This window comes from Hesperophylax consimilis, chromosome 4, assembly GCF_061612785.1.
Source record: "Hesperophylax consimilis isolate HC1 chromosome 4, BYU_Hcon_1.0, whole genome shotgun sequence".
NCBI lineage: Eukaryota > Metazoa > Arthropoda > Insecta > Trichoptera > Limnephilidae > Hesperophylax > Hesperophylax consimilis.
The window spans coordinates 25,527,743-25,554,854 of record NC_142839.1 but is presented as its reverse complement, the minus strand read 5'-3'; the positions used below and the strand labels follow the sequence as shown (position 1 = coordinate 25,554,854).

Here is a 27,112-nt window from a genome sequence, read left to right as displayed (position 1 = left end):
TATATTAATTTAAATTCACTTATGTATTTAATTAATACATGTGTAATAAATAAATAAATTCACATTTTAACGTCGCTGTAAGTATTAACATAGATGCTTTAATTAAAGAAAAAGGGAATTGATCCATGGGAAGCATAATTTATCTATGTCCGTTACGATATCCGCAAAGCCGCTTTTGAATATTTTTTTCGCTTAGTCAAATCTGAATAGCCACGTACTTACCAACCTTCCTCCCACTCATCTCATTCCCCCTCTCTTCAGTCAAACAACATACCCCAGTCGGAGATGCTATAGTACCACTGGCTCCAGACGGTTGGGACTCTTGAGCGGTATTGACTAAAACCTAGCTGCAGCTCGAATCGACGTAATTATGTTTCGACAAAGATTTCGATAAACTACACAAATTCTTACACAATTCTTGTATTTATTACGCAATTAAATAACATTATGAACTCCACGTGAGATGTAACAGAAATTTAAATAGCATTTAGTCACCTACGCAAGTACGTAAGAACCTACCCCACCCTCTACGATTGCCACGATACGCCGCGACGTCGTGGACGCCTGGCGTCGTCTGGTGACGTCACACCCTCACGTTGTTTGCCGAAGTTTGGCGGACATGCACGAGAAACATTTTCTTTTTTAATAGCGTCAGAAAAAAAACAAGGTACAATCAATATATACGCTACTAGGTACAACATAGATCGATATCTTCTGTGAATGTTCTGCAATATTCACGCTCGATCCTTCCACATGATTTTGATACCTACTCTGAAATTTTGAATTACCTTTCCTTATGCTGTAAAAAATTAGAAACAACCATACTACTCAACCAATGCGTTTTTGATAATAATTTAGTTTTTATGTTTCGTATGTGTTTATAAAAATCTGCATTTTAATAAAACTGTTTTTTTTTAAATTTCAAGGGTGATATTCTCAGAAAAGTTTCAGACTTTTAGAATTAATAAACTGTCGAGAATGTTTAAAATTTACCAATTATTGCTAACAATTTGTTTTTTAGTGTTATATTATTTGAGGGTACTAAGGGTTATATATATTCATATACGTACATTTACAAACGCTGATTCTGAATATATAAGCTTTATTAAACGTTGAATTTATAAATCGTAATTTAAAAACGTATAAAACATGATCCCATTGGTATGAATGAACTGCTAATTCATCACAACCAGTCTACGTGCGCTAAATATCTATAGTCATCAATATCCACGTCAAGGTTGATTATTCCTAAAATTGCGAGGATTTCTAAGATTTTTCAAGAATTGGGTTTTTATCGTAGAGAACCCTTTTGTGCGGAAAACGCATGGATTCTGGGTACATCTCGACTATCCAACCATACTGAAAAATAATATTTACAATAATTGTGAGAACGCCCCATATTTTGTACGAAAGAGAAAATCCGAAATGACTAGATAATAAAAAATAAATTTCAACAGAATTTTGTGAACTAGAAGAACTAGTGGAGAATTTGAAAATCTCTTCATCTCTTGCTTATTTAAAGGCAATTCTGGTCCACATTCACCTTTGAACCGATGAATATGTTTTAATGCAGGTTTTTAAACACCGGTTAATTGTTTATCAGGTGCGGTCATGGATGTATTTTTGCACTTTGGTTCAATACAATAACATTAGTGGCGAGATACTAACATTTTACGTTCTTCAACGTTAAAAGTGGGTTATCTTAAAAATTAAAAATGTCTCGATTCCCACACAAAAATACAGTGCCGGTTGAAAAAAACGTAGGCTTTTTGAGACTGGTGACTGGTGACGTCACAGGTCACGTCCTAAAAAATACTTTTATTTAAGATTGGTAAAAACACAATAAATGGACTAGAGTTCCTTATTGCCAATTTTATTTTTATTAAAAAAATACTCAATTTGATTCAAAGATTGCAATTTTTAAATTTAAAAAAATTAGGTAAAATTTTCTAATTACGCAGTACTCTTTTTTAAAAATAACAATAAACTTGGTTTCAACTTAATTACTACAAGAAACAACTATGTGGGTTGGGGGAGATATTTTTCTAAAATTAAGTCTGAAAGTATTTTCTAATAAGCAAAAAATATTTAAATAACCTAATCTGAGAACCTAATAACCTATTTTTTGGCATGTCTTCCACCTTCCTACACATACACTGATATTTACAGTATAAAGTAAGTTGAAATCAAGTGTTATCGAAAAAAAATCGTGCGGCACGTGCGTATAGTGGAATTGGGCAACTTAACTAAAAATAATTTAGATTATACGAGCCGATTTATTTATTGGCAAAGATGACGAATTTAAACTTCAGTGTATAATGGCGGGAACACATTTGAGAGCCGAAACGCGTGCCGAACCTCGAATTATGAGAAATGGCCGCTTGCGGTTGCTTCGTTCTTTTTTTTATTAACTTTAATCTATAGTTATAATAATATTTTACAGATCACTGATTCAGTGTTAAATTTTCATTATTTCATCAATGCATTTCATAGTTTCAGTGATTATTTCATAACCACACTTTCAGCATTTCACTTCATAGTCTCACTTTCAGGATTTTTCACACTGATTAAATTGGCGGGAAATGTGACGTTTGTCTGTTATGTTTGCAGCTCTGGGCTGCGTGTCGCCGCCAGCGCCGCGCGACGGCTACCTCGTGTACCGCGATGGCGGCCGCGCGCAATACATGTGCTGTGTCGGGCACGCGTTCCCTGACACGAGGCGGCGGGAACGCACCCTGCTCTGCCTGCGAGACAACGCTTGGGACGACACCCTGCCGGACTGCATCAGTGAGTACCTACCCTACAATCACATTCACAATAATGTACACTACATAACGTTATCGTGAAATGTCCCTTTCATTTCATCAATGTATTGGTAGAATTTTTGTTTACCGCGCGGGAAACAAAATATATGCACCTAGTGAAAAGTGCTGACTTAATATATCGTCATCGTTTTGTATAAGTATTAATAAAGTGACACTTTTTTACTTTTTGTCGTTTTGCTAATTCAGTAAAATTAAAATAAAATCACGCTTTTCTCTTTTTTTGATATTGAGACGACTCGACGTTCTAACCATTTCTACGAATTTTATTTTTATTATTTACTATTTTTGGAATATGTTAGAAGTGGATGCTAAAATAGGTTCAATATTGTGAAAATATTACTTTTGAACTCGTCTAAAAAACGCGCGAGATTTCGCGATTTCATTTTTTGAATAAAATAATATTCTACAGAAAAATGAACAGATTTGAATTACAAAATTGTATTTTAATACCCCTATTCTGCCAAATATTGCTCTCCCCTTGTAATAATAATGAACATGAAGCTAGGTACATAATGTACTACACTTTTCAGTGCTGTTTTCAGGACGCAATATTCCGCTGAAACGCGCCACTCTGTAAAAATGATTAGGACTCACAGAAATCGGTGTATCTAGATAATGAGCCGAATTCAGCCGAACCGACCCTTTCGACAAGATGGCAATAAATTCCCCCTTCCCCTTACCATGTACCGCATGGCCCTTTTGTCTGGCTGATTGTTGCTCTCCTAGTTCGGCAAGCAGGACGCGTCTGGAAAGCATCGTTGTGCTCCCGAGTATCGGTGAGTTCGTTGATTCCAATTTTGATTTATTTTTCAAACGTTGCTATTTAATTTTTAAATGCGTAGAACAACATAAATTTGTTTTTATTTAATTTAACGATTCCATTTTTAAATACTTAGAATATTTAAAAAAAAATCTGTAACCTTTTTCGTCCTGCGATTTTTTAAAACGTAACTATTCCATTTTTAAATCTAAAGAACAGAGATTTTGTTTCATTCGTACTTTAAACATAACAATTCCCCTTTGAAATAATATAATATTTAGAACAACAGAATCTCTCTTCTCATTTTTCGTGCGTGTGTGTATTTTTTTTATAATGTTTTTAAACGTAACAGGTTCATATGTTGAATTTAAAAAAATATAAAACAAATAGCTATTTTGTTTTTCTACTTGATTTCGTAAGTATTTCGTCAGTAATTTGATTTGTTACATTGTCAAATTTGTAAATTTTAAAATTAACGACATTATGAACACACCTTTTCGAAACTGTCTAATTATTTTTGAAATACGCTTTTTTAATATTATTGAGTGGTGTCCCAGACAGTTAAGTTAACTTCTGTTTTATGAGGAACGGATTCCGGGATCGATGCCAATTCAATTTGCCTACGAGACTGAGCTTTATGGCAATATAAATTATTTACCTCCTCTACTAAAACAAATACATCTTTTGGGCAATATGATTTATAACCACGAACATATAATCATAGCCATAGCATTTAGAACATGTCGTAATAATAACTAATTTTCTTTGACTTCTGTAATAAATAGTATAAAACGAAGTCGCTATCCGCGTGTGTCTGTTTGTGCGCTTAATTCTTCGAATTTTGATAGGGTTTTCATTATAATGTAGAGAATTTCTTCCGGAAGGTTTATATATATATATATATATGATACCTGCACATTATATTTAAAGAAAGTAGAGAAAATTCGATGTTTTGTAATTAAAAAAACCCCTCTTACATTGCTAACGCTGGCTAAAACCTCACGAGATACATCAAAACAATGTACTAAGAAATTGTATATTTTAAAAAAAGGCCTGAAAACCTCAATACTTTAACCCAAACGATTTATAAGACCCCGTGCAACGCCGGGTACCCGTCAACTAGTTATATAATATTTAAAACTTATTAATGTATGTATTTATTGAATATGGAACACAAGATTATATCGTTGCATAACAAAGTTTGATCACTAATTGAAGATAAACTAATTAGGTCTAATAATGCTCTAGAGTTATTAACTAACTAATTTATTATCGTTCGTCAATGAATTAGGACGCGGTAGTCATTAAAATACTATTCTAAATTGGGACTATTCATAACTTTTGCACGATAATGACGTATAATTATTATGTTGATGTTAGACACTGTGATAACAGACTGACTTCTCGTACAATGCTGATTAATAATTTGTTGTAGCTATCTATATTACAAAACCACAACATTTGATATAAAATATTATCGGATATATTTTATGCCATGGACTTGCTTTGTGAACTTGGTTGACAGTTCGACACATTAATATTTGTAAAAACAACTAGGATCAATATATATTATACAACATGTTATGAAATATCTAAGAAATATTTTAAAACGTAATGGTTCCGTGATAACTTAGCACAGTGACAATTCAAAACACCCTGAAAACGGGATATAAAATCATTAAAAAAATATGAAACCGCAACAGAGTCCCAACTGCTTCCGACCGTCTGGAGCCAGTGAGGCTATCGCAGCCCCAATTAGGGTGTGTTGTGAGGCCGAGGGTGGTGGGAGGGGGAAGAATAAGGTTGGGAAGTACCTGGCTATTCAGATATGGTCACCATACATGGCCAAACCAACTTTTCAATTCTGAATGGTGGTCTTACACCAGGGCCATACTGAGAGCATCTTCCACTCTGTAACGTGCGGCATATATATAGTATTTTTTTAATTAGTAACTTGTGAATCCCCTCGATCACGGAGGTTTTCAAACTTATTTGTAAACATTTGTTAATGGAGATTGTGCACTTTCGCATATTTTTAAATTAACAGTTGTTAATATAACTTACTTCGTAAAGGCTAATTATTATTATTTTTAAAGGCTGCCATGTTAATCTGTGAGAAATATTTAGAATGCAGGCGAATTCTCCAATTTATATTTCTTTTTACTGTCATGTTTATTACTGTCTGTATTTGTGATTTCTAAAAAAAGCATATGTTTAAAGTTTAAACCTAACCTATTTTTAACCTTTTCGTATCACTTTTTAAAGGTGTGTTGAATTGTCTTTTTGATAAGTTATCCAGTTACTAAACGTAGTTTTATGTTATAATGGTGCACTCACATAATTTGCTTTTTGAAAGTAGAGAAAACATAATATTTTTGCTCTTGTATTTTACCCATTTAGACTTACAGTGTGAATAATACTAATTTCTCCGATTATCACGGACTCGAAATAAGTTTTCGCTTCGCATATTTTAGCTTTCATATTATACACATATGTTCTTGAACTTGTATACAATCTGACATTGTGCAAACAAATATACTGATATTGTTCTTTGCAGGGATATCGTTTATAGATCCGTTGTAAACTTTTTCTATTTCTCACGAACGACGCATACGTAATATAAAGAGAGGTTTTGTAACCTCAGTTGTCCGAGCAATCAGTTGCACGACCGTATTTTTTATCAATGCTACTTGTAATTTTTGTAACTTATAAAGATTAGATAATTGTAGATTACAGGGAATTCTTATCTAAATTCGTCTAATTTTACTCCAAAATGTCCGATAATTATAACAATCATTGGCATATTATTAAATCAAATAAGTATATATCAATCATCCTATCAATGATTTAATGTATACTATCAGGCGTTGCGCGACTTTTCTCTACTTTCTATAAATATAATATGCATATGTATATAATCCTTCCGGAAGAAATTCTCTAAATGTTAGTGAAAACCGTTGCGTAGTTCAGAAGAACTAAACGCACAAACAGACAGATGAGGATAGCGAATTTATTTTAGTTTAATAGAGATAGAGATTTTGGTAATCAAAGAGTTTTGCGTGAAATGTATCGATGGCCTAGAGCACACATGTGTTGTGAAATATCATAATATAATTTATAAGAATAGATTAAAGCCTGCGACAGACAGCGCCATAAGCGTGCTATATTTTCGTGGCTTGGCCTAATTCAGCGTATCGCTCGCCATTCATTCGCATTGGTGATGTGTGACGAGAGAGCCAAGCCATAATGCGTTCAGCGTATAAGACTTAATTCGCCTACCTAATTGTAAAACGTATAGCTACAACATTCATGTAAATATCCGCTTTTTATCCATTCTAGATGAAATAAGTGATGTAAATTTCCCACGAAACTAAGTATTCTTAATAATTGCTTTACAAAATACTTAATTGCTTTTACTTAAAACTGCATGTGTGTGCTAGGACCTCGATTCAATCTTCAGTGGATAGGACTTTTCAAAAAACTCACCGTCTTCTAAAAATAAGTTCTTTTATTGATAAAATATATTTTTTTATTTAATCCACGCAGAAATTATAACTTTTCGTCAAAGAGAAAACTTCATACATTCATTCAAATCGTTAGTCTTTCAACCGTCTTCTTGACCGTAAATAATTTCATCAAAGATGAGTAAATGATCACCTAAGACCGTAATGAGAATAAACGTTACGTTGTAATCAACTAGATAGTGTTAGAAAATCAGGGGAATATAATAATACGAAATAATATAATTGTAGGATTTGTGAAGCTGAAAGTAATTATAAAACATTTGCCTCAGGATCACACGATGCCTTTATAGATACGGGATAGTATAATAGTAGGATTTGTGAAGCTGAAAGTACATGGAAAATATTTGCTCAGGATTACATTGCCTTTATAAATACGGGATAGTATAAAAGTAGGATTTGTGAATCTGAAAGGACATGGAAAATATTTGCCTCAGGATTACGTTGACTTTATAAATACGGGATAATATAATTGTAGGATTTGTGAATCTGAAAGTACATGGAAAATATTTGCCTCAGGATTACGTTGACTTTATAAATACGGGATAGTATAAAAGTAGGATTTGTGAATCTGAAAGGACATGGAAAATATTTGCCTCAGGATTACGTTGACTTTATAAATACGGGATAATATAATTGTAGGATTTGTGAATCTGAAAGTACATGGAAAATATTTGCCTCAGGATTACGTTGACTTTATAAATACGGGATAATATAATTGTAGGATTTGTAAAGCTGAAAGTAATTATAAAACATTTGCCTCAGGATCACAATGCCTTTCAAAAACAAAACATGTTGCCAATTTTCTTAATAATGTAATTATATATTTTTTTGATAAATCAGAGAGACTTCACTAATTTACCTTTCGAATGAACACAGTCAACTTGAAAATCATCTGTCAAAAATTTTAACCAAATAAATTTGCAAACTTGATTGATTAAATAAAAAAAATAACTACCTAATTTCGTCAAAAATACTAATTTCGGTTGAAACCAATGATTACGACATGATTCGTTGGCATTTACATTTTACGTCTAAGCATAATTTTGTCTTCGCACAATCATCAGTTTCTTTTTTTATTTAAATATCAAGACAAACGTTAAGCAGGAATATTCGCATCACAGACAACCGAAATTAGTACTTTTAATAAATGATAGATCTAAATTTACAAACATAATCAACCTTTTTTCTTAACATTTCCATCCAAAAAAATCAAGATTTGAATCAATATTTTCCCATTTTATTTTCCAATAATCTCATCTCGTATTGAATTAATTAAGAATAATGTATTCAGAAAGTATGTAAATTTATTTATCTCTGAATTTGTTTAGGATGGATAAACCGGTACTCTAAATCCCCCTAGCATCCTCCCAGTACCTACGTAATATAGGTACTAGGTACCTACATAAATTCGAGGTTCCCTTAAATAATTGAAAGGTTTTTAGGCATTCCATTTAATTTATTTCATGCTTTCTATCAGATTATTTCGTTTAATTACAGCAGTATTATTGTATATGATCGATTCAAGTGTTATAAAAACGATTAAGAAAAGAATGCTGAGTTTGCAGAGGTGGTTTGGACAACCTGAGGCGATTGACAAAGTAATTGAGAGTGCTGGGAAAATATAATAAAATAATAATAGGACGCGCAAGTTGATGAATGACAGAGTCGACGACACCTTCAGGAAGACGGCGGAATTATGCGAATAAAAAATGGTATAAGTAGAAATAAATCATTATTTATTAACAGTAGTAAGCGTCTTAAAAAAGTTGCCAAACGAAGTTCAAACAGGGATAGTTTTTTTCTTAAATAATGAAAATCTGTTCTTATTGCGACAATCCGAAGAGAAATAGTGTGTCAGGTTTTTCCCATTTGTGGCTCTTATAGGCAATATGTAATCAGTCCCCGCTCGACTACAATATTATAGGTACAATGCGAGCTGAAGTGTATGGCTTCGGTTGAGTATTTACGTTGGTGTATTTCTTGTCTACAGCCACGTAGACGTGAACTTAAGCCCTCCACTTCGGTATGGGACTTACGTGCTCTGGCTTACTGGGACTCCCGCACGCTCACATGAAACTATGGGGAACACAGTCCCATGGGAAATCCCCGAATCGTGTCCGTTACGTTCATGAAGGATTAATAAAAGAAGCTTCCCTGTCGAATTCGCTCTCTTCTGCTCTCACGTGTTCCTGCGCTTGTCAAATATTCATTTCGCCTTTCACTTGGACGCCGCGCTGAATATTGTCAGACGCCAGTGCCACAGATATGTTGGGTAAGCACCAGTGGCTTGTTCTACATAATAACTGATTCCTATGTGCGTTGTTTTTATTAGATACAATAAATTTACATATTTTGATACATTATGTGATAATGTGAGCACACTGGGTGCTTTACCCGTGCTGAGGCCCCCTATTTACAATTTAATAATATTCAATAAAGAAAAGAACTAATAATATTTCCTTTAAGACTTTATTCCTTTTGAAGTGAAAATGTTCATTTCTAGTTTCGCAGTGAAAAATACGTAAATTAATGACTACCTTTGTTTGACTCATAGAATATATAATATAGTGATGGAATTTGAATATTTACAACCTTGCTTTTGCGAGTACCATTAACTTCCTTCGTTTCATTCATCCTTCCATTCCCTAAACTTTTATCTCCAACATTTATATAATAAGAATTCCCATGTAGCGATATAACATTCTACCATTAAGTCAAATATATATAATATTTGACTGACACTAATGCCACCCCTAACTAGAGTGGCGTTATTTCGATTGAATAATATGGTAGTTTTCTTAAATGAAAAAGTTCCTAGTGATTTCAAAAAAAAAATCACGATATTGTGTCCTTCATTTCCGTTTCAAGAAATATCGATAACTTCCCATTTGGTTCACCTTTCACCTACTAAGGTCTAACTAAGTGACTGATTTGAGTATCTATGTACGTTGAATGTAGTTAATTTGTTTTCATTGCTATTGGATTTTCTTTATCTTTATCCGTTTTGCTTTTGTCTTTTGTTTTCGATAATTAATCTTATTTTTTGTGTTATTGAAAATTAATCATATTTATTATAAAACTTTCAATTATGCCCAAGATTGGATGTTACCGCACACCACTGGAATGTACGGAACAAAAACACGAACGTGAATAATATTAAAAAAGGTTGAATAGGTAATTAGTTTTTCTTACAATATAAGCCAATTTAAGTAGACATCATATAATGTTCTCATTAAACACTGCGTAGTGCGAATACCCAGGGAAATGTAATAAAGGAGACTTTGTGTACCTTCTGTTTACTGTGTCTACTTGTCACTTTATTCATTAATGCTATTGCCATCTCGTTCGTCTCCTTAATCACAAACAATGCCTCAACTTCTCGAGTATCGGAGGAAACTTTTTAATGATATTTCTTGAGTTTAGAAGTTGACGATTTTTGGAACATGAAATTTGAGAATTATGATCGCTGTATAATAATTTATGAAATATAGATTATTTAGAGAAGTAATATACATTAATCAGACATTAATTTTACATTAACCAAACTCAAGAAGAACTGAGAAAAATAATTTCCGTCAAGGCCAATGTCATATTAATTTGTGGATACTGTGTGGAGGGTCTTTTTTAAGGAAAGAAAGTTCTGGGAAGATAAAGGGTATGAGCAAACCACTTAGGGTGACCTATAGCAGAGGTGTTGGTTATCCAATAAATGGTCCCGAGGCGGCGGTACCCATACCCGCCTCCCAAATTAATTCTTAAAAAACTTTTTTAAAAGGTTTCCTCCTAATACACTTTCAGTAAAACACGAATATCTGTTTCAGTAAATCGCGATGTTAGAACACTTGTTCATAAAAATGATTCATTTTTATGAACAATACATAGTCATTGTATATTATCAGGACAAACGCAGGTGCATGAGCACGTGTTCCGATATATTATGAATGTACTAAAAGTTTTTCAGGAAATGGCCTGCTATCCCGTTTTTAACAGGATTTTAATAAATCAGCAGTACTCCTTTTTTTCATGTTAATAGTTCTATTAAAACACAAAACCCATTTTATGACAACCCACATATAACACGAATACGAATATATAATATATACAAACAAGAATATAAATACGACGGTTTGAATACTTGAACCATTTAAACGGCCATCATCTTGAGCCGGAAACGGAACGTACAAATAAATTTATAGACAGACTAAATACAAAACGTTTTATCAATTAAACAATTATTTAATATTCAAATCTAAACCAAAAAGTCTTTTAAAAATTTTGCACAGATGTTTATATCTGTAATTTAGAGGTCAACGCAGCTTTCAGCTCGAAAAGTTATTTCCATTTAGAGTTATGTAATATTTAATTAGAAAAATAATTATTTTTAAATAGACTCTTGATCTCTCGGGTGAAGTCGGGTAGGAAATATCTAGTGCTTTCATAAATCTAACTTTGTTTTTGTTTACTTTGACCGACTGTAATAACACTGTTTTGATCCGACCAAATCATAGACATCCTCTGTTGTTTGTCTCGTTGGTGATGGAACACTTGAACAAACATTGATTTCTGACATACGTTATGCTTAACGTTCCTGTAGAAAATATGAATTAAAAAGGTATGAAAAAGCCAATAAAACATCATATTTTTATTATGTTATGTTACTAACGCCGTTGAGTACCTTTGTTGTTACCTACCTGACACTGTATACAGTTTTACAAGAATACATATAAGCAAATAGTTCTTATATTAGTTAAAACTGTATTATGTGTCAGGTAGTTAAAAATAATAACACAATAACAAATAGATATTTAATATAATAAAGTTACAAATCAAGGCGTGTTCATTAAGTTATTAATTATTACATTACCCATCTAAAATACATTCTCCGTCACAAAGTTACTACTTTTCAAATATTCAGTTAAGCAAATAAAGATAATACTAATAAATCTAAGCAAAAGATGAAACAGACAAAAAAATAGATAACGGTCACAACTAGGAATCGAACCCAGGATCTCTTGTCTTACCGGGACAAGCTTCTTAAACCTATCGACCATTTGGACCTATTTATTAAGCGTCATATTTGTCGATCTCATATTTCTAAATCAGAATTAACACATTCTTTGCGGGAAACGAGAAAACTCGTCATACGCCTTTTTAAAGTAAGACGCGGGAGACGAGTTTACTCGTTTTGTTGCGCAAAGCGGTAGGAGCGGGAAACTGGTAAACGAGGGGTTCTAAATGGGTGCGCGGTCATGTGTTTTCTATTGTCAGCGGTACCCGATCTATCTACCTGTCAATACAATAAGTTTAAAACATAACAAAAATAATAAAATAGTTGTCGCGTATGTTCCGCTTACAAACTACGCAGTGAAACACGGTACATGTGCAAGTTTTGCAATTTGCCCCTGCATAAAGGAAAGTGTTTCGAACGCTATCACACATTGAAGCACTATTAGGTTATAATTTTTTTTAATACGTATTGAAAGTTTCTAAATAATCTTCTAATTTGTATGAATAAATTTCGATATGTTATTTCGATTGTGAAATACCTTTTTTTCTACGATTCCCAAGAAAGTAGAAAGTTTTTGTTCATAAAACAGGAATCACACATACATTGCTAAGTAAATAAATAGACATCTTTTTAAAGTAAAACACTGAAAGTTTCATCGAATAATATCAAATAGATATGAATATTTTGCGGAAAGTCTAATTTTGGCGCTAAAATTAAAAAAAAACACCCGAGCTTCGCCCCCAATTTGGCGGTAATGCCCGACCATATAGTGTTAACAATATCGTCTTGCAACTATATTTCTATAGTGTCTCGGATAAACATATCCGATTTTTATTTTTATGGAATACCTTGATTTTTTAAAACTCTAAATAAATATTGAGGATAAACAAATAAATGTTGTCTTATAATTTTCACTAACGACAGTCCAGTTAGAAGAACGCTTACATAGCTAGAAGTCGAATGGATTGAGTTAGTAGGTAGGTACCTACTTTATTTTATAAGTTACTAAAAAAAATAATGAAATAAAATTAATCATTCTCATCGAATGCTTTCTCAAGAAAAACCGTGTCGTAAAGTACCTACTTTAATCTCACAGTAGAGCTATTCCAACGTCGCATGTCGGCACTTAAACTCGTATTATGTCCTCGCTCTACAACGCCATAGTTCAATGACAGTTAAATCCAGCTTACGTAGTTGACATATGACATACAACTAGCATCAATTGAGCAGAGGCCATAAATTCATTCATATAACATTATAATGTTAAATTGGTGCAAGGGATTCTGCTGCACCGCTATCTATTATTATTTAATCTTCTTCTATTTTTTTGTTCATACTGCCTACCTATGTCACTTTGAAATGTTTTCGTTCTCAAGCAACACAAATATGAACAATAATTGCCGAACCGTTGCCTATCTGCCTAGTACTTAACTTATCTAGAAAATAACATGCTTGAGTTTTAGTGCTCTCCCCCTGGGCGATTTTGGATAATTGGCGAGATATTCTTCACAGACAGCAAACAACTGTAGAGTCATTATAGTGATATTTTTAGGATTTATACCATCTACCTGCTTCTATAGCCAATGTTTCGGACAGCACTACAGTGTCGGAAGATGTGTGGCAGGACACATCTGCCCTGATGATGGACACTGTAATGCTATACGAAATGATATGATTTGATTGCCACATATATGTGAAATTCGTCCGCGGTGGCAGGTATCTATGACGTCAGACCAAAACCGTAGCTTTTAGATTTCTTGGTTCAATCATGTTTCAAGATCAATTTATTAGTGGTTGTATTCATATTGAGTGCTCGTTCTAACACTTCTAACATTGTCATTTGACTATCGTATTATTTCTCGTCCTTTTCCCGCCACATGATTTGTTACTAATCATAATAATAATATTGACAAAACTGCTTACTTTTGAGATTATTACCTAGACAAGGTTATGTTCTGCCTTATCTGTATTGATGATGAGTAATAAGCACAAGAGAAATACAATTTACAGATTGTAGTCTAACTAAATGCTCGTGAAAATATACTTACATCGTAACCCGCGTGAAAATTATGAGGTCATAATTACAATAATTTCTATTGAAGAAGATTCCATTTTGTTAGAAATTTATGTATGATTTTTTTCTAGATTGTGGAAAAAGTAAATTACGTACCTACTTTCACTTCGAATATCTTCTGCATTTAAGCTTGACTAAATGGCCAGCTTTGGCTGAGCCTTTAAATATTATGGTACCTATCTGCAAGAATAATGTTTGAAAAAGTATTGTTTTAAGATAGCGACGATTCTTTGAACAAATAGTATAATTCGAAATAAAAAAACAATGTTACGTAAAATTTTATATGATTTATAATTAAGTAAGAAGGTATTGAAGTATCCACCTACTGATAAATATAATTTAATAATGATTTCAACGGAAATTTTGATTTTGAACTCAGGCCCATTTTGTCAAGCGCGATATCCACCGCGAACATAGCTATGAATGTATTAAAAAGACTCATTACGATTCAAGTTAAGCTAAACTAAGTTTGTATTAGCTCTTTTATATAGCTTCGTTCGAAAGTTGGAGTATTTCGGCTTTGCAATAAAGTCCAAATAAATTGATATATATTTATTATTTGATATTTCGGAACGTATCCGAAAACTGAAAACTGTTTTTGAAAGGTGAAGAAATACGCTTTCAATTTTTATTATTAGAAATAAATTATTTTTTGAATGTTAAAACTTAGAAAGAAAAACACAATTATTAAACGTTAATGTCATCTCACTTTTTTGTCGTTTCATTTAAAAATAATTAATAAAACATCACGAAGTCTCTTAACCCTTAAATGCATGATTTATTTATTTTTCTGGAAAAATATATATTTTGTAGATATTTACATGCATATGCAAGGAAATATAAAGAATTTTATTTTTTTTTAACTTTTTAATGATATTTGATTAAAAGAAAATTGTTGCAGGTTTACAACACCATTTATTTAATAAAAATTAATATGAATAATTTACGTATGAAAAAAAATAAAAAACCTAAAAAAAAATCTCAAAACTAATAAGTGTACCGGAAAAATACGAGTTATTACATATAAGTATTGTATTATTGTATCTACTTACGTAAGAAAATCAAAATAATAACAGTAAAACAAAACTGTAATTCTAACCTGCAACCAATTTTCGAGAATCTTCACTTTGTTAAAGAAAAAGTGACATTCGACATTCGCGAAAGAAAAAAAAGGTGATGCCACTCGATAAAATATATTACCGTGAACTTGTAATTCTAAAACGGCATGCAAGTATACACCAAAGAGTTAAAGGTGGTTTGAACGGTATGTTGCAGTTTTGCAACAGTATGCATTTAAGGGTTAAGTTTTTTTGAAATTGCGTTCCGACCCTTTGGTATTATAAACATGCACATTCTTCACTCTTCCTAACAACGTTTAGATATTTTTCATCACAACAGTAAGTATTTTTGTGAGATCATTTGAGTTGCTCCCAAAAAACAATTTAGCCTGAACGGTTAAATAAGGGAACATTAGAAATGTACTTTTTAGGACGCGTTCACAGAAGTTATTAAAGTGTATTGCATTGCATTATCTGCTTGCCTAAAATACAAAACAATTCAATAAACTGTAATCTCAGTTGTGATTATTCACAGCTATATAAACATAACGGCCTCTATCGATAGTTCTATCGGTATTACAATGGAAGATGCTCTGACGAACCAGCGTCATTGATCCCTTCGGCACCGGTGCGTAGTCGGGATACACGCCAAACGCGCGCCCAACATTTGTACACGGTTGACATTTGTCACATGAGAACGGGTCGCTTCTACGATTCGTTCTTAAGTTCAACAGCTCGGCTGTGGAACGAACTGCCGGCCTCTGTGTTTCCTCCCTCCTACAACATGGGACTCTTTAAGACCCATGTTCACTCCTTCCTCTCCACAAAAAGACCCTCCACACAGCATCCCCAATAATGACATAGGCCCTGAGGGAATTTATTTTCTTCAGGGCCTCCTGTGTGGAGTTAATATAAAAAAGCCTGTTCGAACATATCACATAATCGAGAAGCGATTGATACATTTACCTACGTACATTTTTTTCTTCCGTTTATAGGTCTGTTATAACTTTTCTTTCTGTTACATGCATCGGTTACGAGAGATGTTACAATGGAGCTATCAGCGGTATATCCTTAAAAGGGTTAGGTACAATCATATATGCATCATCTCACGATCTCTATTAAAAAATTATAAATTATATAGGTTACGTTATGAATTGGTTTTGTAATATAATATAAGAAGACATTATGCAGAGATAAATTTATTTTAGTTTTTTTTTTTTATTTTGAAAAATATATTTACGATGTTACATATTTTATTATATGTGTAAGGAATAAAGAACTCACTGTCGAAATTGATTTATTTTCTTAGGTATAAATAAACAGAAGTTATGTGTCATTATTACTGGACTTGCCGTCATTCAAAATTATTTCCAATGTAATCATTTTAATAGCTTATACACTGGAATCCCTTTGTCCACGTTTATTTTTATACGGTTTCAAAATAACACGGTGCTATATTCCTTGCATGGACTTACTACTCAGTATTATGTATTATGCGCAGAGAGGTATGCGAGTATGGAGTCCCAACTGCTTCCAACCATCTGGAGCCAGTGACAATGGCATCCCCAATCGGGCTATGTTGTGAGGCTAAAGGTAGCGGGAGGAGAAAGAGGAAGGTGAAGACGTACCTGTCTTATTTAGATCGGGTCATCAAACAACGTTTCAATTCTGAACACCAGGGCGATATTCAAAGTATCTTACATTCTGAAACGTTCCGCAATACTATATATTAATGAAGAAATTGTGAAATAACACACATTTTTTAAAATAAATTTTACTTGAGAACTCTGGTATTCGAACCCGCTACCTTCGAATTGCTAATCGGGAGCCTTACTCCTCGAACACTTAGGACCGGTTGTTTCGGAAAATTTGAACAATTCATCAAATTTCAACGTTAATTTGCGAGTTCTGTGAAAGATATTTTCTAGTTCTGTTATTATTTCAGTTTTGTCAAGCAACTAGCCTATAATGATATAATATCAGAACTTGAATAGGACTTTCACAGAACATCACAACGTAGAACGAGCTCTACAATTTCAACGTGATTTTACCGCTTTTACGGTTCGTTATCAAGAGTCATATAAAGAATTCACAAAAAACAGTCACAGCGATCGATAACAGAACTTTTGTTTAAATCCTGTAAACCCAAACATATGATAAGAAATACTTTAAAGGCTCAGGATATCTGAGTGATGAAAGCGATGTCGTACCAAATGTGTTCAAACGGGTCCATCTATTATCTGATAGTTATAGTGAATACTCATTGAAAGGATTTTTATGCAAGGATACCTATCTACCAGGTGCGGTCCGTCTATCCATGCTGTGGATGCTCTGCATCCTTTGCTTTTTAGAGTAAAAAGATTTGGACTTCTAGGCGTAAACAGCAATACTGCAATTTAAATGTGATTTTTTTAACAAAAACGGCACTGTAAAAAATCATACAAATATTATTATTATAAGACATCATGCATCGTATATCGTCCCGTTTCTGTGTACGCACAACGAACGACACGATACAAAAAGCGCGGGCGAGTCTAAATACACATACCTACTGTGAAACGCGTAAAACACAAGTATACAAGCAATAATACTGTGGCGTGGAAGCGATCTGTAAACCGTATCCAAAATGATAGAACGTACGTTCTTTCCGCGCATGTGCACTGAGACCCGCAAGCCAATATCTTCGTCAACTTTATACGATATTAATGACAGCATCCAACGTACAAAAACCGTATTTAATGCTCATATGTATAATGCACAGAATCGTATTACTAATCCATTGGATTGTATGCGCGCGCTGCTTTGACAGTTTGCTTTGAGCTTGAATACTGAAGTCGAATTCCTACTGAATATTATTAACCTGCAATTTACTTTTTAATCATAATTTAAATAATTAAAAAATAATACCCAAAATAAGATGGATACTTCGCTAACGTTTTCTAAAAAATAATAGTGAATTGTGTGGTTGTATAATTGAAAAAGACATATTCTGGATACTGGAAATATTGAGTTATGGAGCTTAATGGATTTATGGAGATAATTTTAGACGGTACCTAATTGTATCTTATTCGTGGGCTAGCATATTTGATATCAAGTACGTATTAAGTACGAGTATATTGATGTCCAGCCTTCTACAGAAAGTCACCGACCGCCACTGGCGCCACTTCTATCCACCATTATTTTAATTTAATTTTAATATCACGGTGTTGCGTGGAAAGTATCCACCGTGTAAAAAGGTAGTCCAGTGTATACTTATATACAGGGTGTATCGGCACTAACCCGACAAACTTTAACCAGCTATTCCTTAGCACATTTGGAGTAAAAATGTTATGGGCACTTTGCTGTCCGGTAGCATTTTTTTTCAATTAAAAACAAAAAAAAATAAAATTTCCACACTACATCACTGTCATTGGCATTGCTTTTCGTGTTCAACAGCTGTTATAAGCAAGTATGTCGAAAAGAGTCTTCGCTCTTTCGCACACACTAAATAATAATAGTTAAAAATGAGACGAATGGTGCCGTGCCATTTCGTGCGCCAATATAGGTACACACGTACATTATTCAACGGAATTCGAATAAAATATTGCCAGATGGGTTTTCAAACTTTGACAAAGGATAAAACAGTGGTGAAAATATGAATAATAATTTTTTTATTGAAAAAAAAACGTTACCGGACAGCAAAGTGCAAATAAGATTTTTTACTCCAAATATGCTAAGGAATAGCTGGTTAAAGTTTGTCGGGTACGTGCCGATACACCCTGTATATACGCGTCATATTTCTTTACACTGTTTACATTATGAAAAAGTGATAATATTGACAAATAATGTCCTCGTTTTATCCAACTAAGCATTCTACGTTTTAGGTTTGTTCTTATCAAACAAAACTATGTTAAATTAAGCAGTAATATAAAACGATTAAAAAATACGTCGTAAGAATGTATGAACCTGAGAAAAGTTATAGTTTTTTTGCTTGAATGCTTTTTAATCTAGAGCTTTAACATGATCCCTATGAGGAAAGCAGCTCAAAAGTTTTTCAAAACGTTAACGAGTGCATCCTTTGTTCTAACCAACTTGAAGAAGATATGGTAGGAAGTACAAAACAGCAAACTTTAGATAGTTGTTATCTACCAGCTTCTTCACAAAGAAAACTTATGAAGAGGTTATAATCTTATTTTTAAAATGTTTAATGAATTATCTTTGTATTCTCGACGGTGCACTTTATCGAATAAATTCTTTTGCTTTCATATTTCTTTCCTCGGCCCTGTAGTAAGCGTTCAAAGATGGTTTGAAAGGGAGATATGTAAATACGAATGTTAGAGGGAGCGCGCTAATATTAAATAACAATAATAATTAAGGCGATGCACTACATCGTGTAATATTTTAAATTGAGCCGCTATCAATAACAACCCTTACGTAGATGGCGATAAGGTTTAAATTCCCGCTTAACACCATCCGCCTGTTTTGATTTATGCAAGTAAAAAACATGGCCAAAAAGTGCCTTTTATTTTATTTTGTGGATGTTCAGGCATAAATATTTAATGTTTTTTCGATCATTTTATAAATAAATTAATTCGCCACATTATAAAATAAAATCATAACCGAAAATGGGTTCGTAAGTAGGAGATTTTGAACTTTAAATCAGTTTTCTTTAAAGACCTTTACAGTTTTTTTTTCTGGGCTTATAAAAAGATTTATCTAAAAAATACTCGATTATTTCAAAGGCCAAGATGTATTCTACTCGCAGTATTTAATTAAAGTATCTGAAACATTTCTAGGCGACCAAATTTTCAAACCAAAAACACATGATTTTGAATTACTACGTATGGCATCGCCTTAAGCAAAACTGGTGGAAATGTTTAATAAAACAAGACTCGTTTGAAACAGAGCAAAAATCTCTCGGAAAATGCTTTAGTTGCATTTAAAGATACACTGTGAATTATTTCATGCCTATAACATATTAAAAAAACAAAACAAGGTTTAAATAATGTTGGAGCTTTCTTTGTAATTTTTTTCTTCCGAAGGAATTTCATATAATTAACTTTTCGGCATAACAAATGTATAGATATTATCTTCGAAAATAACGTACACTTTTTCAAAACTTAATTAACTTGTTATAAATTGGTAGAAATTGGGTAAGCGGGGGCTTAAGAATCTCCTCAAATTGTTAGTATTTGAACGAATAAATCCCGTAAAACTTTAAGTGAAATACAAATGTTTTGTCACGATGTCCGAACACGTGTTAGAAACATTTTTGAATTTCGTCATGATATTATATACACGTGTTCCGATATTATTATGAATTTTTCTGGAATACTTTATCAGGAAGCGGCTTTTAGTCCCGTTCTTAACAGGATTACCAATAATTTGAAGAGATTTTCAATAAATCAGCATTGCTCATTTTTCTCCGTTCAAATAAATACGCCAGAAAAAAATTATACCATTCCAAAATTATACCCTAGAATGAAATGCAAACACTGAATGCTTCAAATTAATTAAATATAAATAAAATATTTTTTGTAATCGAATTTTACGGGTGATTTTTAGGTAACGTGGGTATTAGGTATCTCTACCGCGAAGAAAAATATTTTTCTTTTACGAAAAAATTAAATTGATGGTTTAATGAAGAATACGTGTAATTCAATGTGTCAAATTAAAATTATGGTTTAATGAAGTATACATGCAATTCAATGTGTCAAATTCAATTGATGGTTTTGAAGTATACATTTAATTCAATGTGTCAAATACAATTAATGGTTCAATGAAGTATACTTGTAATTCAATGTGTCAAATTCGATTTTGAATGATATTATTAATTTTGACATGTAGAATTTAGTCATTCGCTACTAACATAACACCATCGCAGACTTGGCAAACATTTATGGTCTTGCTGCCAAGAGTTCCGTTGTTACCTGTCCTGTTATATGAATATTATATGGGATAGAGGGAGGCGTTAGTGATGTTACAACGAATATAATATTAACAGCGATGTGATTATATACATAGGGACCGGTAGGGTCGACAGGAATCACGGTTGCCGTTATCCAACAAGACATCGGATTAACAAATTTATCCCGGGCTACATTATCATACGGTTCATCCTGCGACATTTTAATATCCATATTCTTAGATCGTACCGCATCGCGTGACTTATATATTTTCCATTCTTTCACCTCCGCGTTCCACATAGTGGTCTTTACTTAACATATCCCGGGAGAAATACGTGAAAACTCACTAAAAGTTTTCAGACCGCTGAATCACTGGAGTACTCAAATAACCATGAAATACTATGGTGTTTAACGAATCCCATGAAATATTGTCAAAGTTTAGCCCTTTTACTTTACCATTATTTAAATAAAGGTTTAAATATATACATACTTTGAAAATATTTTGTTCGTCAATAAAACCTCCTTCCTCGTCGGTTTATTTAGAAACTCGTATTTATTAAGGCATTTGCGGACTGAACATATAATACAGGGTGTATCGGCACGTACCCGACAAACTTTAACCAGCTATTCCTTAGCATATTTGGAGTAAAAAATGTTATGGGCAATTTGCTGTCCGGTAACATTTTTTTTTAATAAAAAAATTATTATTCATATTTTCACCACATGTCACCAATGTTTTATCCTTTGTCAAAGTTTGAAAACCCATCTGGCAATATTTTGTTCGAGTTTCGTTGAATAAAGTACGTACGTACCTACGTTGGCGCGCTTTTACAATCACAACAAAATGGCACGGCACCATTCGTCTCATTTTTAACTATTATTATTTAGTGTGTACGAAAGAGCGAGGAAACTTTTTGACACACTTGCTAATAACAGTTGTTAAACACGAAAAACAATTCAAATGACAGTGACTGAGTGTGGATTTTTTATTTATTTTTTGTTTTTAATGGAAAAAAAATGTTACCGGACAGCAAAGCGCCCATTACATTTTTTACTCCAAATGTGCTGAGGAATAGTTAGTTAAAGTTTGTCGGGTACTTGCCGATACACCCTGTATATTCGAATATTATAAAAATCTAAATATGGTTTTTTTCCGTGCTTTCCTTACATCAGTTATCCCCAATTAAAATATAATATAATGCCATTTGTTCAGTAAAGAGAATAAGGTGATTAAGATAAGAAAATCTATTTGTTTTACCAAAAATTTAGAAAAGAATATAGAAATAACAGCCAACGTATTTAATTTTTGGCGAACCCCAACGATATAGTTTCTCGTTAGTAATTTCTATTTTGTGGATACTGTATTTTAGATTGGGACAACCATACACACAAACAGTACCTATTTGGTGGATACTCATAGACATATGAATATTAGTAGACCTGCCCTAAGTGATTAAAAGCGTATTATCCCCACTCCCCATACCGGTTCCATTGAGCCGGCTGGGCTCGCATATGGCCTCAAGTGAAATTTGAAAACGTGACGTCATCATTCTTGTGCGAACTATGGTCGAGGCATCATCGGTTCATTTTACGAAATAACACGGCAAAATGTTCACTTGTACTATGAAAACTTGTAAAAATAGATGTGAAAAAGAGAATAAACCCAATTGTCGTATTACATTCCATATATAAGCATTATTTTACTTTATTTTAAGCATATTCACATCGTATAATATAGATCAGTTTTAGAAACATATACTATCACATCGAGAAACGTCTGGACGCGAAACACAAAGTTGGTTGGTTGCTGGGAAGTAAATTATGAACATTTATAAAAGTGTCTTAACTAAATACTTAAACGAAATATTCGACTCTGAAAAGGGAACCGAATTTTTTTGCCGAATTTGGACTTCGCAAATTTGTTCATAACGTGGCGAGTAATTTGCGCTCCCATGTAAAAATGTCTATTCATTCTAAAGCATATTTTACTTTTAAGAAGTAAATGATGATATTATAATGCGAGATGCCTATTTACTGTCAGATTGATTTATTGACGAATCACAGTCAGCCTTACTCCCTTCGTTCTTCAACAGTTGATTTTACCCCTCGCCATTATCTTCTCGTCTATTAATTCCTATGTCTGTGTGGATACTGTATTTTAGTACCTATTATAGTATATGATTTGAGAATTTCGCGGCCAAAATTATTATAGTGATTTAGATAAACTAGTCGAATTCCGCTGCACGCTAAATACGCAAAAATATGTAAATAGCACTTGGTTTCAACTAAATTACGACAAGCAATAACTAATTATGCGATGGGAGATGGTAAAAGATGCATTAAAGTTCAATTTTTTCTTATTCAAACTTAAGTTTTCAGGTTCGGAAATACGCATAAATTATTAAAATAACCAAAAATAAACCCTAAAAAACTTTTTAGTGCATTGCGACTTAAATACTTGTAAGCATTAGATATGTTCAAATCAAGTGTTGTTTTTTTAAAGAGCCTTTGCATGCAGCGGAATTCGACAAGTTTTCCTTGATTTATTTTTGGGGATTATATCATGTTGTGCTATTTCCTTTTGCCAACTTTTCGGACAGCATTACGGTGTCCATCATCACATCTGCCCTGATAATGTACACTGTAATGCTGTCCGAAACGTTGGCTAAAGAAGGAGGTAGCGGAACACGGCATACTACCTCAAAAATAAATCACTATAAATAACTATTTATTGTGCACTGCCAAATATCAAACATTCTACGTAAGATAACTTATTTCCATTTTCGAAGCAATCCTGGAAAATGCAGTGTATTAATTTAAACGCTGTATACATGATTACTGTACACCTGTGCATTACAGTATACGTGCTGTATTTTAATATCAGACAATAACATCGACAGACGGTAGTACCGGCGCTGCTGCCTGCCTTCATTACTTATACAAAATATCCTCCTCCGCCAGTATGTTCTCTCGTGACTGCCAGAAACTAGGCACCGGGGAAACAGAAAACAGAAAGGGTCTGGAGTTATTTAGTCTGGGGGCAACCCTTAAAAGGGTGTAAAATTATTGAAGAACACGCTTGCCAAATTGTCAGACTGAATTTTCAATGGTCTACAATACCTGAATTTCCAACCTCTTAGATGTTAACCGAAGCTTTTAGGTTTGACGAAATCGGGTAAAGTGGTTGTTATGTGACATTATTCAATCGATTTCGCAGTGGGTTTCTTTATTCTGGTTTACTTGCGTCAGGATTTGTCGGGAGTTGGACCGATTTATTAGTCTACGAAGAAAGCGGAAATTGCCGGCGACGCGACAGCAGAGCTAGATGAAACGGAAATTACTACTGCCGAACTGACAGCTAATAATAGCACCCATGAAAAATACACTTCCGGGTAATTTATTTCTTGTTGGCAGTTTGAATGGTTGTCGAATAATACTTTTCTTTTAAATGCACCCCGCGGAAGCACCTGAAGGGAAATTTGCACACAGAATAAAAGGCTTGTATTATTCGTGTAATACAGTTATTATACCGTAAACAAAAAAAGTAAAACTTGTGGGAGTAAAGATAATCACACGCAAAGCACAAGAATTAAAACTCACAGTAAAAAACGTAATGGTGTACACCTCAGATCGTGAGTATACGCTATTATATTGTTAACAGTTTAACAATAAAAATAAATACAGCAATTATTACATGCAAATAATTTAATTGAGGGAATACTCATAATATGATTCAGCGCCCTTGAGGTGATTTTTCACGAAAACGGCGCTATATATGTAAGCTAAATTGTATTATTATGTATGTACATTTATCTAAAAAATAGATCTGTATTTGACCATTGAGATTAAACGATAAAATTACTTCTGGTTTCTTGAAGTACTATCATAAATAACATATTATTTTTAAGCAATAATTATTTTTAAGCAATAATTATTGGCCTGAAACACATATAAATTGAAAAAATCTTCCGAGAAAAATATATGCCGCCGTCGGGAATTGAACACGCATCCTTCTGATTGCTAGTCAGGTGCTCTACCAATTGGGCTACGTCGGCTTATTCAAAACCCGCCAAATTATTCAATATGTACTGGTATTTTTCATTAAGAAAATTATTGGTTATATTAGTTTTTTTTAGTGGGCGGCATGTATTTATTCTCGGAAGATTTTTTCAATTTATGTTTCAGACTAATAATTATTACTTAAAATATGATCCTTTGTGCTATGCATAAAAACATTATCTCGTAAACATTAGTTTATCATTAAAAATAATACTATTATAAATCTCCATTGCCTTAATAATAAATAATAATAATTGGATGACTTGTATAGCGCCGTTTTTGTGCAAAATCACCTCAAGTGCCTTGTATTACGTAACCATTTTATTTGGATATGTTTTCTCTAATTTTTTTTTCGGGTAGGTTTATTTTTTAGAATAGTTACGATGAAATTATTACATTCTTCGTAAGTATTGATATTTTATTTTTAATAATTTTTTCATTGAATGTATTTAAAAAATGTATATTTTTAATAACTTCAGTCAAATTTGGCTTTTTTAATGGAAAAATATCCTTTAGTTAGTTAGTCTCAATAGGGCACAAATACAATAAATACTCTCTAGGATTATAATAATCTTCAGTGCATTTTCATTTATAAGCGTAATAGGAGCGGACGCTTTTAGCCAAAAACGCTCCTAGAAATATTTGTTGGCTTCGAATGACCATTTTATCGTTCTTTACTCCGGGTGATTTCGTGGTCACATTGATGTTGGATTAAGTTAATATAAACCTCCATAGCATTAGCGTTATTTCGGTTTTATTGCCCTTTTATCGTTGACGTTTTTTTACGTATCGGGAACGTTCAATTGGAACGGCCCAGTGTTTGGAATGGCACATATTATGGGGAATATATTGCTTTAAATACCTCGTTCCGTTGGGAAATTTACAGATAAAATATCGTAATGGTATAAGACGGTAACTGCTCTTTTCTACATTACAAGAGTAATAATACACATCGCCATGTCTCGTGAAAAAAAAACATTACAAGTGAGCTTTAATTTTTAAAAATAAACTAATAACAAACTAAGTCACAAGGAGGACATCTTTAATTTATTGGTTTTATTTTTGGTGTACTCCACATGTACAGACAAAATGTAGTGACCATTTCCCTATAATAAATAAATACCAAACTTAATCTATCATACAACACGGAGAAAACTTACTGATATAAAATATGGCTAGTGTATTGAGAATCTATTCAAATTATTTTTAATCCTGTTAAAAAAGGGACTGCAGGTCCTTAACGAATGATTTGATAAGTTTCATGTTAAAATTTTAGTAGAAAAGGAATGTATTATTGCCAAGTTGGTATACACATGTTTATAAAAATCATTTTATTTTTTAATTATATCATTATAACAGGGCAAATGTAGTTGCATGAACACGTGTTACGATATATTTGGAAAGTACACTTTTTTTTAGGAAACGGCCTGCTATCCCGTTTTTAACAAGATTTTAATAAATCAACAATACTAATTTTTCTCCGTGAACCTATAACTAATTATTTTTAACAAGTGATTATTTCTTGGAACTTACATCTTACGACTGACTTCTGCACTGAACTTACGTATAACAGACTGTAATAATTACATAAAAATACCATAAAATTGTGTTTTTCTTACACGTCGTGGGTAAATTTTCTGTTGTTGTTTTTGTTATAAATTTAATTTGTTTTATGTGCATCTTGTTGTCTTATTATAATAGTATGGTTTTTGTTTTATAAAATTCTGTTCGTTTCTTAACATAAGAAGGATCTCTATAACTGGTATAACATTATTGGTATAATTCAACTGTTGATTTCCCAAAGGTTAATAAATAACATAAAATGACATGCAAGCAATACAAATTTAAAAAAGTTTATAACTTGCAACTGATTTCTAATTTCCGACTGATACGTATAGCTTTTATGTAATTTCCGACGA

The 27,112-nt window shown here is 32.9% G+C and overlaps 1 protein-coding gene across 1 annotated transcript in view; it reads left to right on the top strand.

The window, feature by feature from the left end:
* Nucleotides 1-27,112, top strand: part of LOC149424423 (uncharacterized) — a 148,739-nt gene that overhangs the window by 98,122 nt on the left and 23,505 nt on the right. The window contains exon 6 of the mRNA XM_089651552.1: nucleotides 2,611-2,787. Within this exon, the coding sequence (XP_089507678.1) occupies nucleotides 2,611-2,787 (177 nt within the window). The remainder of the gene's footprint in view (nucleotides 1-2,610; nucleotides 2,788-27,112) is intronic.